The 15,722-nt window shown below is 39.6% G+C and overlaps 1 protein-coding gene across 4 annotated transcripts in view; it reads left to right on the top strand.

Annotated features, from left to right (window-relative positions):
* The window catches only part of GALM (galactose mutarotase), a 106,485-nt gene extending 91,246 nt beyond the window's left edge, over window positions 1–15,239 (top strand). For all 4 annotated transcript variants that reach the window (XM_089694180.1, XM_089694182.1, XM_089694183.1 and 1 more), the window contains 3 exons: window positions 8,705–8,846; window positions 8,969–9,143; window positions 13,865–15,239. In XM_089694180.1, the coding sequence (XP_089550306.1) occupies window positions 8,705–8,846; window positions 8,969–9,143; window positions 13,865–13,942 (395 nt within the window). In that variant the 3' untranslated portion in view covers window positions 13,943–15,239. The remainder of the gene's footprint in view (window positions 1–8,704; window positions 8,847–8,968; window positions 9,144–13,864) is intronic.
* Window positions 15,240–15,722: the final 483 nt, after the last annotated feature.

Raw genomic sequence — 15,722 nt, 5'->3', positions numbered from 1 at the left:
TTGGAGAGTGGGAGGAAACCGGAGCAAACCCACGCACGCACAGGGAGAACATGCAAACTCCATGCAGGAGGCGCCATGGTCGGGAATCGAACCCATGACCCATTTACTGCAAGGCAGACATGCTAACCACTAAGCCACTGTGCTGCCCCTTGGAACATAGTGAAGACAGTCCTCATCAAGTGGAGAAAATATGGCGCAACAGTGACATTACCAAGAACTGGACGTCCCTCCAAAATTTATGAAAAGATGAGAGGAAAACTGGTCCGGGAGGCTGCCAAGAGGTCTACAGCAACATTAAAGGAGTTGCAGGAATATCTGGAAAATACTGGCAGTGTGGTACATGTGACAACAATCTTCCATATTCTTCATATGTCTGGGTTACAGGGTAGAGTGGCAAGACAGAAGCCTTTTCATACGAAGAAAAACATCCAAGCCCAGCTAAATTTTGCAAAAACACATCTGAAGTCTCCCAAAAGCATGTGGGAAAATGTGTTCTGGTCTGATGAAACCAAGGTTGAACTTTTTGGCCATGTTTGCCGCAAAAACAACTCCTCGCATCACCAAAAGAATGCCATACCCACAGTGAAGCATGGTGTTGGCAGCATCATGCTTTAGGGCTGTTTTTCTTCAGATAGAACTTGGGCTTTAGTCAAGGTAGAGGGAATTATGAACAGGTCCAAATACCAGTCAATATTGGCACAAAACCTTCAGGCTTCTGCTAGAAAGCTGAACATGAAGAGGAACTTCATCTTTCAGCATGACATTGACCTAAAGCATACATCCAAATCAACAGGAATGGCTTCACCAGAAGAAGATTAAGTTTTGGAATGGCCCAGCCAGAGCCCAGACCTGAATCAGATTTGAAAATCTGTGGGGTGATCTGAAGAGGGCTGTGCACAGGTGATGCCCTCGCAATCTGACAGATTTGGAGTGTTTTTGCAAGGAAGAGTGGTCAAATATTGCCAAGTCAAGATGTGTCATGCTGATAGACTCATACCCAAAAAGACTGAGTGCTGGAATCAAATCAAAAGGTGCTTCAACAAAGTATTAGTTTAAGGGTGTGCACACTTATGCAACCATATTGTTTTTGTTTTCTTTACTTCCATGCACCTAAAAGATTTCAGTTTGTTGTTCAATTGAGTTGTACAGTTTATAGATTACATTAAAGGTGGAAAAAGTTCTGAAATTATTTATCTTTGTCTCATTTTTTTTACATCACAGAAACCTGACATTTTAACGGGTGTGTAGAGGTTTTTATATTCACTGTATATATTTTTTGTCTTTAATGTAATGAGCAAATAAGCTTGTTCAGTGTACATTTATAAATTACACAATGATTTCAAAACAATAACGCACATTGATAAATCCTGCTGATTTGTTTTACAGAAACAGCTAAAGGCATCATGTTCACTTTAAGAGGGGATTGCAGCATATACCATGTTGGGTTTTTTTATATTTGAAAATCAACTTATTGTAATCTATGAAGACAAATAGTGGAGTGGTAATGCAATAGAAGATTAACTACTTATCCAGGTTCAATATGTATTTTTGCAGCATCTGCAAACTTGCGACCCAACTTCCATAAGCCTATTTAAACCATTCAAGCTCTGTAGATGGGTGTAGGTTATGGAACAATGGCATGTGCACTTCAAGCAATCCACCAATCTGCAGCATAAACTAAACTGAGTTGATTTATGGTAATTGATAACATAGGTACTTGCAAGAATTTGACCCTGATCTTTAGCTGTCAAGAGGTTTATAAGAAGATAAACAATTCAATGGGTAAACTACAGTATACAACAAAGAAAGTGCAGCGCAAAATATATGTATATATACAGTCCACAGAATATAGTCTACAGTCTATATATGTATAGTAAAGGTCAATCCGTGAATCAAATGAGTGATGCATATGCTTCAAAGTGTACACCCTGTTACAAATTATTATGCAAATGAGTACAATTCAAATTTAATCGAACAAACCTCCTAATGATAACAGTATTTTTTTTGAACATAAAAAACTTACAATGCACTCTTCCAAATTATTACGCACAGTAAGTTTCAAAATACTTTATAGGTTGTAAAGAGCTGAAAATTATCATTTGTTGTGTTTGCAGCATATTTACTGAAATCAAAAGCTATTTTAATCAAACTTTTAACAACATTTTAACTTTTTAAACATTTTAACAGGTCACGTTACATTGTAACATAGGACCCCTTATTTGATAGCAGCTTCACAAGTTTTGCATCCATTGAACTTGAGTTTTTGGACAGTTTCTGCTTGAATTTGTTTGCAAGATGTCAGAATAGCCTCCCAGAGCTGCTGTATGGATGTAAACTGCCTCCCACTGTCATAGATCTTTTGCTTGAGGATGCTCCAAAGGTTCTCAATAGGATAGGTCAGGGGAGGATGGAGGCCACACCATGACTTTCTCTCCTTTTATCCCCATAGCAGCCATTGATGCAGAGGTATTCTTTGCAGCATGAGATGGTGCATTGTCATGCATGAAGATGATTTTATTACGGAAAGCATAGTTCTTCCTTCTGTACCAGGGAAGAAAGTGGTCAGTCATAAAATCCACATACTTTTCAGACGTCATCTTTACACCTTCGGGGACCCTAAAGGGGCCAACCAGCTCTGTTTCCATGATTCCAGCCCAAAACATGACTCCACCACCGCCTTGCTGACATCGCAGCCTTGTTGGACCAGGGTGGCCGTCCACCAACCATCCACTACTCCATCTATCTGGACCATCCAGGGTTGCACGGCACTCAACAGGACTGTTTGAAAATTAGTCTTCATGCATTTTTCTGCCCAATGCAGCCGTTTCTGCTTGTGAGCATTGGTTAGTGGTGGCCGAATAGAAGGTTTATGCACAGTTGCAAGACTCTGGAGGACTCTACACCTTGATGTCCGTGGGACTCCAGAGGCACCAGCAGCTTCAAATATCTGTTTGCTGCTATGTAATGGTATTTTAGCAGCTGCTCTCTTGATCCTATGGATGGATCTGGCAGAAATCTTCCTGCATCAGCCACAAATCTCTTAATAGTGCGATGATCACGCTTAAGTTTTCGTGAAATATCTAATGTTTTCATACCTCATCCAAGGCGTTGAACTATTTCACTCTTTTCGGCAGCAGAGAGATCCTTTTTCTTCCCCATATTGCTTGAAAATGGTGCTCTGCTTAATAATGTGGAACACCCTCCTTTAGTAGTTTTTCCTTAAATTGGGCTCACCTGTCAATCTAATTATCACAGGTGTCCTAGATTGTTTTCAGTCAAAAGAGCCCTGAGACACAATGCCATCCATGAGTTAAACTGAAAAACAAAATATTTAATCTTTGTGACACTTAAATAGAATTTGCATATTAATTTGGAACAGGGTGTAATGGTATTCACTCCCCGTCCCCAAATCATGCAGATGCTCACCTCAAAGGAATGACCCCTGAATCAACAGACAGATCACAGCTCGCATTTCCCCACTGGTGTATCAAGATGCTGGCAATTCAGTCACATGTGATATATCCCCCCATCAGTTCAGATATATATGTAAAAGATCAAGGGAAGGCAAATAGTGCTCTGTTTGCTGAACTTTATTAATAAAAAGCTAAAAACACACTTATAAAACCAGCACTTTATGCATAAACAAGCGCTCGTGTTGACAATCCAAAGAGTCAAGAGAGCCGCGGATTACATCATAGCATAGTTCCACCCCTATACACGTTATGTCCTAGGCAAGACTTCATCAGGAGGAACATTCTCAGAAGTTTATCCTTTGCGTTGACTCATTTTTTATGCAAATGGATAAATTAGATTGTTAATCTGACCATAATCATCATGGAATTACACATCTACTCATTCAGTAATATTTTATAAGGTAGGTTAATATAATCATAATGAAAACCCAAAGAAAAAGAAAATGGGCTACACTCCTAAAAGGCCAACCTCAAAAGCATGTTTATCTCATTAAACTATAGAAAGTAAAAACACATTGCAACGGGGATCTGGAAACCACTCCTGACCATAAAACACCTAGTCACTCGCATAGGGGGGGATCAGCCACAATGGGCACCCTATAGATGGTACCAGAGAAAGTGTCCAATGTGCCCCAGTGACCCGGTGTTGCTATCTAGGTCGTATCAGCTGTACAAGCTTGTATAGACTGGACTGGTTACACACATCAAAGTTGCTGTGGCAGGTACTCGTATCATGTCTTTGCATCTAGTTCCGCTGGCTGTGTCACCATCCATGTCCTCACTATCTATACATTGATTGGATTTCATTTTGGAAGCTTACCATTGCAGATTGCTGCGATCCGCTAATGCCTGGTCATCAGCCTGTCTCCATATTTGCAGGATGTATGTGGATCATCTGACACCGTGCATTTTCATGGACTTTATTATAGTGGGCACATCTTGCTGGACATTATTGTTAGGACTTCGATACTATGTGCATAATCTTTTTTTGTGCACTATTGACCTGACTGTTTAGGTTGGACTTCAGAGGCAAGAGCCCTTTACACTTGGTATCCTTGTTCAGGTCTTTGATTAGTATACTCTAATATATAGTCATCTGGTATTGAGGTTGGCCCCTTGACTGCAGTCAATCATTATCCATAGTATTATTTCATCATTGTCTTGCTTATGCAGTGTGTTGGTAGATGGGTTATTCGATCAGGCGGAGTCTGGGGGGTAGTGGGGTTTTAGTGGGTGAGTGCTACACCTCAGCTCCCTTCTTTCCTTTTTTTGGGGGGTGGGTGGGTTAAGGAGGGTTTTTGTGGGAGGAGTGTTGGGGTACCTTGGGAGGCACTTTGGGGGATTTTTCTGGGGGGTTATTGAGAGGTGGTTGTGGTGTTTGGTGGGGTTGGTCTCTAGGGGAGGTGGGGGTGCTGTGGATACACTGGGGCACATTGGACACTTTCTCTGGTACCATCTATACGGTATCCATTGTGTCTGGTCCCCCCCTATGCCAGGGGTGGGGGGGTTTTATGGTCAAGAGTGGTTTCCAGATCCCCGATGCAATGTGTTTTTACTTTGTATGGTTTAATGAGATGAAAAAACATGTTTTTAAGGTTAGCCTTTTAGGTGTGTAGCCTATTTTTCTTTTTCTTTGGTTTTTCATTGGATGTTTTAGGCAACATCCTACCAGGTATTTCTGGAGGCACCTCACTCTACATTTAATTTTGGTGGACTCCCCGGCTTTTACTTCTCTTATTTTGTACTAACATAATCGTGACTTATTAACACAGCATGTTGCAGTTCAGCACTAGAAGTTTTGCAGCAAGTTGTTACTAAATAACAGGTGTGTTTTCCTTCCGTTTAGCAAACTGCTTTATTCAGGTGTGTGCAGATAAACCATGTGTTTTTTAATCTTCTGCTAATGCTTTCATGTGTTCTCAACGTTTAACTTAAATTTAGGTCACATCAAGTAATCTGCTTCCCTTTAGTTTGTGACCTTATTTAGGGCGTATCCTTAATCTTAAACAATATTGTACACATATATGGTGGTAACAACATGAACAGATTGAGATCTGTGCCAGTAGTTTCAAGCTCTGTTAGCTTGTCATACTACAATAAATGTACAGTACATATATTTTGTTTAGCTTTGCCAGCCATTCTGAACATTTATGTCAAGAAAAAGGATTACTAATGTATACAGTGCATCCAGAAAGTATTCACAGTGCTTAACTTTTGCCACATTTTATGTTACAGCCTTATTTCAAAATGGATTAAATTCATTTTTTTCCTCAACATTTTACAAACAATACCCCATAACGACAATGTGAAAGAAGATTGTTTTGAAATCTTTGCAATTTATTAAAAAAAAAAAAAAGGAAAAAAACCACATGCACATACTGTTAGTATTCACAGCCTTTGCCATGACACTCAAAATTGAGCTCTGGTTCATCCTGTTCCCACTGATCATCCTTGAGAAGTTTCCACAACTTGATAGGAGTCCACCTGTGGGAAATTCAGTTGATTGGACATGATTAGGAAAGGCATAAACCTATCTATATAAGGTCCCACAGTTAACCGTGCATGTCAGAGCACAAACCAAGCCATGATGTCCAAGGAATTGTCTGCAGACTTCCAAGACAGGATTGTATCAAGGCACAGATCTGGGGAAGGGTACAGAAAATTTTCTTCAGCATTGAAGGTCCCAATGAGCACAGTGGCCTCTATCATCCGTAAATGGAAGAAGTTTGGAACCACCAGGAATCTTCCTAGAACGGGCCGCCCAGCCAAAATGAGCGATTGAGGGAGAAGGGCCTTAGCCAGGGAGGTAACCAAGCACCTGATGGTCACTCTGAAAGAGCTCCAGCATTTCTCTGTGGAGAGAGAACCTTCCAGAAGAACAACCATCTCTGCAGCACTCCACCAATCAGGTCTGTATGGTAGAGTGGCCAGACAGAAGCCCCTCCTCAGTAAAAAGCAAATGGAAGCCTGACTGGAGTTTGCCAAAAGGCACCTGAGAGACTCTCAGACCATGAGAAACAAAACGGATGAAACAAAGATTGAATTCTTTGGGCTGACTGCCAAGCATCATGTCTGGAGGAAACCAAGCACCACTCACCACCTGGCTAATACCATCCATATTGTGAAGCATGGTGGCGGCAGCATCATGCTATGGGGTTGTTTTTCAGCGGCAGGAACTGGGAAACTAGTCAAGATTGAAGGAAAGATGAATGCAGCAATGTACAGATCCATCCTTGATGAAAACCTGTTCCAGAGCGCTCTGGACCTTAGACTGGGGCGATGGTTCAACAGGACAATGACCCTAAGCACACAGCCCACATAACAAAGGAGTGGCTAGGGGCCAACTCTGTGAGTGACCCAACCAGAGCTCAGACTTGAACCCAATTGAACATCTCTTGAGATATCTGATAATGGCTGTGCACTGATGCTCCCCATCCAACCTGTTGGAGTTTGAGAGGTACTGCAAAGAAGAATGAGAGAAATTGCCCCAAAATAGGTGTGCCACGCTTGTAGCCTCACACTCAAAACAACTTGATGCTGTAATTGGTGCTATAGGTGCTTCAACAAAGTATTGAGCAAAGGCTGTGAATACTTATGTACATGTGTTTTTTTTTTTTTTTTCATTTTTTTTTCTAATAAATTGCAAAGATTTCAAAACAAACTTCTTTCACGTTTTCATTATGGGGTATTGTTTGTAGAATGTTGAGGAAAAAAATGAATTTAATCCATTTTGAAATAAGGCTGTAACATAACAAAATGTGGCAAAACTTAAGCACTGTGAATACTTTCTGGATGCACTGTATGTAACCCTAGCAATTAATGTTTTTAATTTTCTTCCTTTTGATCTGTTAACCACTTGCTGAGCATTTTTCTCCCCTAGAGTTCCAGAACATTTCTACTTTTTGGTGATGTCCGCACATTATATCTTTATAACTATAGGTTTGTAGTGTAATCTAACTAATTATAAATTGTTTTTTGGGGACAGATTGGGCTTTAATCTGGTAGCAAATATGTATACACATTTTATTTTATTTCCTTTTCTTTTATTAGGAAAAAATAGTAAAAAATGTATTTTTATGTAGTGTTTCCCAATGCAGTGTTAATGTAATTTGTGCACTACTATATAATTACCACAAAATATCAACCTAGTCCACATTAGTGCAACTTTTTTTGCAACATGGTTTTTTACTAAGCTGTGCTGCTGCTGCTGCTGTTGAGGTTAAAGGATAAGGTAAGGGTCACGGGGACAATAAAAAGAATAACCAATGTGTTCCAAGGGACCAAAACACCTCCTTCACCTTCCTTCAAGTGGGATTATTTGCACAAATATTGTCAGCAGCTGGTTTGTTAGCCAAAGTATTATTATTGGACACCACAGTTGTTCTAGGACTCATTCACACAAAAGGGCATACTTAGGTGCGCATAACCCGTGCTGGTATGCATGAGATTGTGCATCCCCACAAACAACCACCTCAGTTTCACCCACACCATATGATCAATCATCATGATAAAATCAAGCCAGGAAACTGAAGTATGGAAAATTATGTCTGCGGTCTCTTTATTTGGGTTTTACAACAAATCTGATCAGGTAAAAAAAATGTGCATTTATTATTTTTTGTCTGCAGGAGCCTGTAAAGCAGATTGCTGGTGCCATGCAGGTCTCATGCAGATCTGTCAGTATATCTGCTTGCCCTATGGGATGTACGGGCAAGCAGATATACTGATACTGACTTGAAGATTCAATTAACTACCATAGCGCTCCACAGTGCCATGGTAGTTCATTGAAAACTGCAAGCCGACAGCCGCTAAGGTTGTCGGGACTTGTATTTCATTCATTCACTGAACTCTGTGGATGAATGACTCAGCCGTGTGGGCGTAGCCCCGCAGCACCACGCTGTTTTCAAATCTGACAGTTAGTACAGGGAGCTTCTCCCCGTATTTCTGACAGAGGGAGGGGGGCAGCAGCTTCAGCATTGGGAACATGTTACATGTTCCCAAAGGTTAACTTATCTTTTAAAGGACTTATCTTGGATCACAAGACTGAACAGAATTACAAATTATTTGGAACTTAAATTTTTTATAAAATCTGCCAGTTAGGTAAACACTATTCCCCACAAATGATAGAAAAAACAATACTTCCTAATAATTTAGGAAAGATTGGGATCATTTTTAATTCTTGTCAGCATGTCACAAAACATAAAATTGATTGTCTGATATGGCGATTCTTACAGGAGACATAAACCCAGTTGAAGAAACAAACTTTGATTTGAGGAAACCAGTTAATCTTGGAAGCCAGATTGCCAAATTGCAAGAAAGTGGGTTTGACCATAACTTTTGCTTGAAGGAGTCACAAAAACAACAGACTTGTGCAAGGTGGGACAGCTTTTTCCCTTTCTTTCTCATGCCATCTTTCTTATAGACCTGTTTTCCTCACTCTTTCAAATAATTTTTATCTTTTAACATAATTATGAACCAATATGATCTATATTTTACAGGGTATACCATACGCCTAGTGGCAGAGGGCTCCGTGTGCGGACAACTCAGCCTGGCATCCAGTTTTACACAGCTAATTTTTTGGATGGCTCACTGAAAGGGAAAAGTGGTGCTATATATCCAAAGCACTCAGCTTTTTGCCTTGAAACTCAAGCATGGCCAGATGCTGTAAATAAGGTACTTTTTTTTTTTAAATTTTTTGTAGGGCATATTTCACCCAAATTTTCACTTTGATGGCTTGGATTACAGTTTATTAAAGTATATTAAAATTGTTATATCGATGCAAATATGCTAATTATGCTAAACTTCAATTCCAAATATTTCTTGGTTCTTACCCTATTGTGAAATACCCTTCACAATATTTATCAAATATAGGGGGAGTGTGTCCAAGATGGCACTATAAGAGCTGGAAGGTAAACAGATTCTGGTAATCCTGTTTACATAGTCCAGGTTTGTGCTGGTCACTGGCTCCTTTTGTCAATCCCACTCCCTGCCATATGTACTATATTGCCAAAACTATAAACATTTGTGAAAGAATGGGTCGCTCTCAGGAGCTCAGTGAACTCAAGCGTGGTACCCTGATCGGGTGCTACCAAGTTCATCCGTGACATTTCCTTGCTACTAAATATTCTGTGCTCAACTGTTACTGGTATTCTAACAAAGTGAAAGCAAATGGGAACAACAGCAACTCAGCCATGAAGTGGTAGGCCACATAAAATGACAGAACGGGATCAGTGCATGTTGAAGCGCACAGTGCGCAGAAGTCGCCAACTGTCTGCAGGGTCAATAGCTAAAGACCTCCAAACTTCGTGTGGCCTGCAGATTAGCACAACAGTAGTAGAGAGCTTCATGGAATGGGTTTCAATGACCGATCACCTGCATCAAAGCCTTACATCACCTAGTGCAATGCAAAGTGTTGGATGCATTGGCGTAAAGCACACCACCACAGGACTCTAGAGCAGTGGAGACGTGTTCTCTGGAGTAACGAATCATGCTTCTCTGTCTGGCAATCCAAAAGACCTGTCTGGGTTTGGCGGTTGCAGGGGAACGGTACTTGCCTGACTGCATTGTGCCAAGTGTAAAGTTTGGTGGAGGGAGAATTATGGCGGTGCGTTGTTTTTTAGGAGTTGGGCTAGGCTCCTTAGTTCCAATGAAGGGAACTCTTAAGGTGTCAGCATACCAAGACATTTTGGACAATTTCATGCTCCCAACTTGTGGGAACAGCTTTGGATGGCCCATTCCTGTTCCAACATGACTGAGTACCAGTGTACAAAGCAAGGTCCTGACCTCAACCCAATAGAACACCTTTGGGATGAATTAGAGCGAAGACTGCGAGCCAGGTCTTCTTGTCCGACATCAGTGCCTGAATTCACAAATGTGCTTCTGGAAGAATGGCCAAACATTCCCATAGATACTCCTAAACCTTGTGGACAGCCTTCCTAGAAGAGTTGAAGCTGTTATAGCTGCAAAGTGTGGGCCAACTCAATATTGAACCCTACGGACTAAGACTGGGATGCCTTTAAAGTTCATGTGTGTGTAAAGGCAGGCGTCCCAATACTTTTGGCAATATAGTGTATTTAGAGTCCTTTTTCTTAGACACTGATGATAACCACCAACTAAGATACAGAATTGAGAATGTTTAAGCCTACTATATCTGATATTCTGAAGGCTTTATATGCTAGCCATTTTCCCAGAAAGGAAAGGTTGATAATATAAAATCTGATTTGAACATTCTGAGACATGTTATACAAAACATGTCCATGAAAGAGCATCTAGCATACAATGCAGGGTAAGTGAATAAAAGATTTGCTCTTACGAATAAAGTGGTTCTAAAGGCAAAAAGGTTTTTTTTACCTTAATGCATTCTCTGCATTAAGGTAAAAAAAACCCTTGTGTGTGTGTGTTTGCCTCCCCCAAACACTTACTTGCACGTGTAAATTACAATACGTAGGGAGGACTAAAAGATCATTGAAAGTCAGGTTGAAGGAACATGTAAAAAATATCTTTAAGGGTTGTGGTAAACACAATGTCTCTAAACATTTGCATTAGTACATAATAGAGATCCGTCACATTTAAAATTTTGGGAAATTTAAAATCACCAAAAACAGTGGGGAGGATTTTTAGATTGAACACACTGACCCCTAGTGGTTTGAATGTAGAATTCGATTTGAACTGTTTTATTAGTGGTTTTTAATTATGTATTTTAGTTTTTATGTGGATATGCATTTCAATAGAGAGATATAGTATATATTTTCTATATACCTATCGGAAATTATGGTAATTTATGAAGTTTTATTATGTTAACTGTATCTCTTCTTTCCCGTTGTTTCATGCAAATGGTGTTATGGGATGAATATAGTCTAGTTATGCACCATGATAGTCGTTTTAAAATAGATATCATGTTCTAGTTTAAGATCAATATCTCTTTACATCATATAGTAATTGGCCGCCATTATTAGTAGATATTGCATTAATGTTAAAGGCTTACAATTATATGCTATGAAGGACATAGAGAAGATGGCCACCATATATTCTATATATACAAGACTACAACAAAATGGCCATCAATTGATTATGATCACAGACTATTTAAGGACACACGATCTGTCCTCTATTATCTGTTGATGAAGTCACATAACGGTGACGCAACACGGCCGTAACTGGAGGCAGATAGAATAGGAAGTGACGCATGCGGAATTGTTTATGCGATCTTGGATTGTGAAAGCACATTTTATCCTGATTTATGTGAGTGCAATATTTTAAATAAATGTGAATAATTTTAAACGTGTAATGCACCATATGAGGCGTTATGCATGAACGAGATGCTGCAGCTTATCTAAGGTAGAACGGGTCCTTCTAATACATCTGGGCATTGATTCAAAAGGAGAAGAGGGAAATGGAGTGTCTATAAGGAGATGAGTGAAGGAGAAAGACGGAGTTATTATGCATACACATTATTAAAGAAAAGTGGAGGTGAGAGTTCTGGGAGCACTAAGGTGGCACAAGGTTGCACGAAGTGGATCTTTAGCATGGGCACTTTTTAGAACCATTGGTGTTTGTCACATATATGTTATATGGACTGATTGTTTCAAGCAATTTATTGATTTGCACATTATTGCTATGGACTTATTTATTTAAGTACTATATTTGTTCACCGGAGTATGTCATTTATCAACCTCCTGTATTGAACTGTATCATTGCTGTATTGTCTCCCTTTATACTGTAAAGTGTTGAGAAAACTGTCGGCGCTATATAAATCCTGTATAATAATAATGATGATAATATAGAATGATTTGTTTACTATGCACATATTTTGATGTGGTGTTTTAGATAGCAGCGCTGCATCACATTTATTACTTCATTGCACTTTCATGTGGGAATACATATTGAGGTCTAATGGAGAGATTTATACCTTGTATTTGGTGGGATTTAAGGGCAACCTTAAAATATATAAGTCAGACAATTTTTAAAAGAAGATTTGACATTTTATTTAAAACATCAGTACATATTTCCCCCATAGCATGATCTCATCCTATACGGGGGGGGGGACTCATTCTCCAAAACACAGCAAAGCATTCTCAGTTTGATCATTTTTTGTAGTATGTAAAACATGTAAAGTTGGTTTTCCAATTCCTGGATCAGAAAAAATATGCACAAAAAGTGTAACTATTGATAATTGTTGTCTTAGAGTGGTATCATTCATGCATTGGATATAGGCTGAATGCACTTGTAGTTCCCTCAAATGAGGTTGCAAGATGAATATCGCTAATTTTCCTATGCAACAATTACTATTGCCAAGCAAGTATGCTTTCAAGAATTGTTATATTCTATGGGGGAAATATGTACTGATGTGTTAAATAAAATGTCAAATCTTCTTTTTAAAAAATTGTCTGATCGTTAGAAAAATAGGGATGATGGCAACCACACTCTAGGTTACACCGGATGACTCTTTTATCTACACATATTGATGTCAGCTGCAGCGTTTATTAACTGATAATCACCGCACACTAATTAGTTGGCACAGGAATCTGTATTATTCATTTTAATACAGAAATGTGAATGGAAGTGCCATGTCCCTGCTAAAAAGTCACGGGAACAATAAAAAGAATAACTAATGTGTTCCATGGGACCAAGACACCTCCTTCACCCCCTTCAAGTGTGATTATTTGCACAAATTTTGTCAGCAGCTGGTTTAACCAAATTATTATTATTGTACACCACAGCTGTTCTAGGACTCATTCACAAAAGTGGGCACACTTATGGTGCGCATAAACCATGCTGGTATGCATGGGATTGTACATCCCCACAAACAACCACCTCAGTTCCACCCACACCATGACCATATGATCAATCATTATGATAAAAACAAGCCAGGAAACTGAAGTGTGGAAAATTATGGCCGTGGTCCCTTTATTTGGGTTTTAAAACAAATATGATAACCTTTAAAGGATAAGTTCACCTTTTGCACAAAAATATTAAATGCACATTTTTTTGCAGGTAAAAAAAAATTTGCATTTATTATATTTGGTGTTGATCAGCAGATCACTGATGCTGTGCAGGTCCCCTGCAGATCTGTCAGTATACCTGCTTGCCCATGCGGGATGTGCGTAATGCAGTGCAACTTCTATTAACTGTGGACAGGTGGCATGAGCAGGCTAGATAACGTACATCATCCAGCCTGTTTCAGGACAGGCATGTGCGCACTTCCTTCTGGTCCTCGCTGATACTGGCTACAGCGGTCTTTTGTCAGCAGGTCCCAGCCAATGATTTATGGCTGATACCTGCTGATTGGCTTTAGCCAATCACAGCACACAGTTTACAAACATAAACTAGCTCCTAACTTTTTAGATGCACTGGGTTTTATGTTTTTTTTTTTTTTTTTTTTTTTTTAATTCTAGCCCCAGTTCCCAAACATTCTGCTACACTGTGGTGAAGAGTACAACCAAACAACTTGGTTTCAGTTTTCCGTGGAATAAAAAAAAAAATGGCTTTCAACAAAGTAGGTACAAATCTGCTGCGCCTCTTCCAAAACGACGGTTCTGACAATGGGGGTTCAATCAGGAATTTGAAATTTTGCTTTACCCAACAGATGCAAGTTGTTGAGGTCTGCTGTAAGAGCATGATGTTACAGTACACATCTGAGTAACACAGCCAATATTGATCAGATTGTTATCCTATTTCTTCACAGAATACCATGTTAGTCACTATTAATTTTATAAGACACTTTATATAAAATGGTGCTAGATACTCATATTTTCACACTTGCATTATAAAAAGAAACACACACAACATTTTCAACTGCAGTGTATAAGGGCTCATGTACACTGCAGCTGATAAACTCATGTTCAGGAGATTTTCTGTGTTTTTTTTCAGCAGCCCCTGAACTCTCCCTAATGTTTTCCTATGTGGCCATGTACACATAGTCGTTTACAGGCAGTTGTTCACAGTCGGGTTTTTTTAACGCAGCAAAATTGCATTCAGGAGTAGATTTTACTGCCATTTCAAACACTTGTAAACGCATGTAAACACGGTTAACCATGTTTATAAGTGTTTGCGTTTAGAAGCGTTTTTGGACTGGTCCATATCGATGGCACAATTCACTAAGCGGTATCCTACCGCACCCGAGTATACGGTAGGACTTAGCATTTAAAAAAAAAACTATTTGAATCCACTAAAAAAGGCTACTAAAATACCACAATTTATTTTATCAAGTCATGCGGTATTTTAGTAGTGAAAAGCATGCATCATGTTTCAGCTGTCAGCAAGATTTCCACTGGCAGCTGAATGTGTAAAAGAGAGAATTGCCGGCAATTAAATGATTTTAAAAAACAGCGTGGGGTCCCCCCCTCCCATCCATACCAAGCCCTTTCGGTCTGGTAATGGATTTTGAGAGGAAGCCCCATGCCAAAATTAAAAAAAAAAAATGGCATGGGGCATGGAATCCATACCAGACCCTTATCCAAGCATGCAGCCTGGCAGGTCTGGAAAGGGGGGCCGAGCAAGCATGAGCGTGCCCCCCCCCCCCATGAACCATACCAGACCACATGCCCTCAACATGGGGGGATGCTTTGGGGTAGGGGGAGCTTCCCCCCAAAGCACCTTGTCCCCAAGCTTTGTGCTGTGTCTATCCCGCACCAATGTGTTAATAAATAAGTATGATCAAATAAATGTATCTCCACTGTGTTATACAGTATATAAATCCTGTGTGTACATGTAAGTGTATAAAAAATATATGCATTAAGGAAATAAATATAAAATAAATGGTGGAAGCAACTTGCAGTCAATTGTGTTCCCACAACCTACACAAACAATTTATATGATAGACTACTGCACCTTCCTGAGGTATCTAATCTAACATTGCATAAAAGAAATGTAAACAACTTAAAAATGATCCTGTGCATAAATAATATAAACTGCTTAAATACAAGTGAATAAAGTTGTTGTTAATATTTGTGATCCAATGTCCATATAAACTCAGTATCTCCTTCCCCTCATCGGGGTTGTCATCAGATCTCTTCCCCAATCATCTCCTAGGGCACCTGTCCTCTTCTCCACTGAGGGTCCTGTGTCTTCTCCCGAAAAAAATGGTGTATGGCCCTTTCAGAGATTGTAGTTCCTCCTTTGGGAGACTCATATAGAAAAAGGGGGAGCCTCATGGTGTAGTATATTTATCCAGAATTCTTTATTTAGTAAATTGCACTTACACAATTAGGTAAAATGCTTTTATATACATAGAATACAGCAGGGCCGCAGCTC

This window comes from Staurois parvus, unplaced genomic scaffold, assembly GCF_062004578.1.
Source record: "Staurois parvus isolate SC_StPar_1 unplaced genomic scaffold, SC_StPar_1.0 ptg000655l, whole genome shotgun sequence".
In the NCBI taxonomy this organism is placed as follows: Eukaryota; Metazoa; Chordata; class Amphibia; order Anura; family Ranidae; genus Staurois; species Staurois parvus.
The sequence above is the reverse complement of the archived record's forward strand: the minus strand, read 5'-3'. Positions and strand labels throughout refer to the sequence as shown.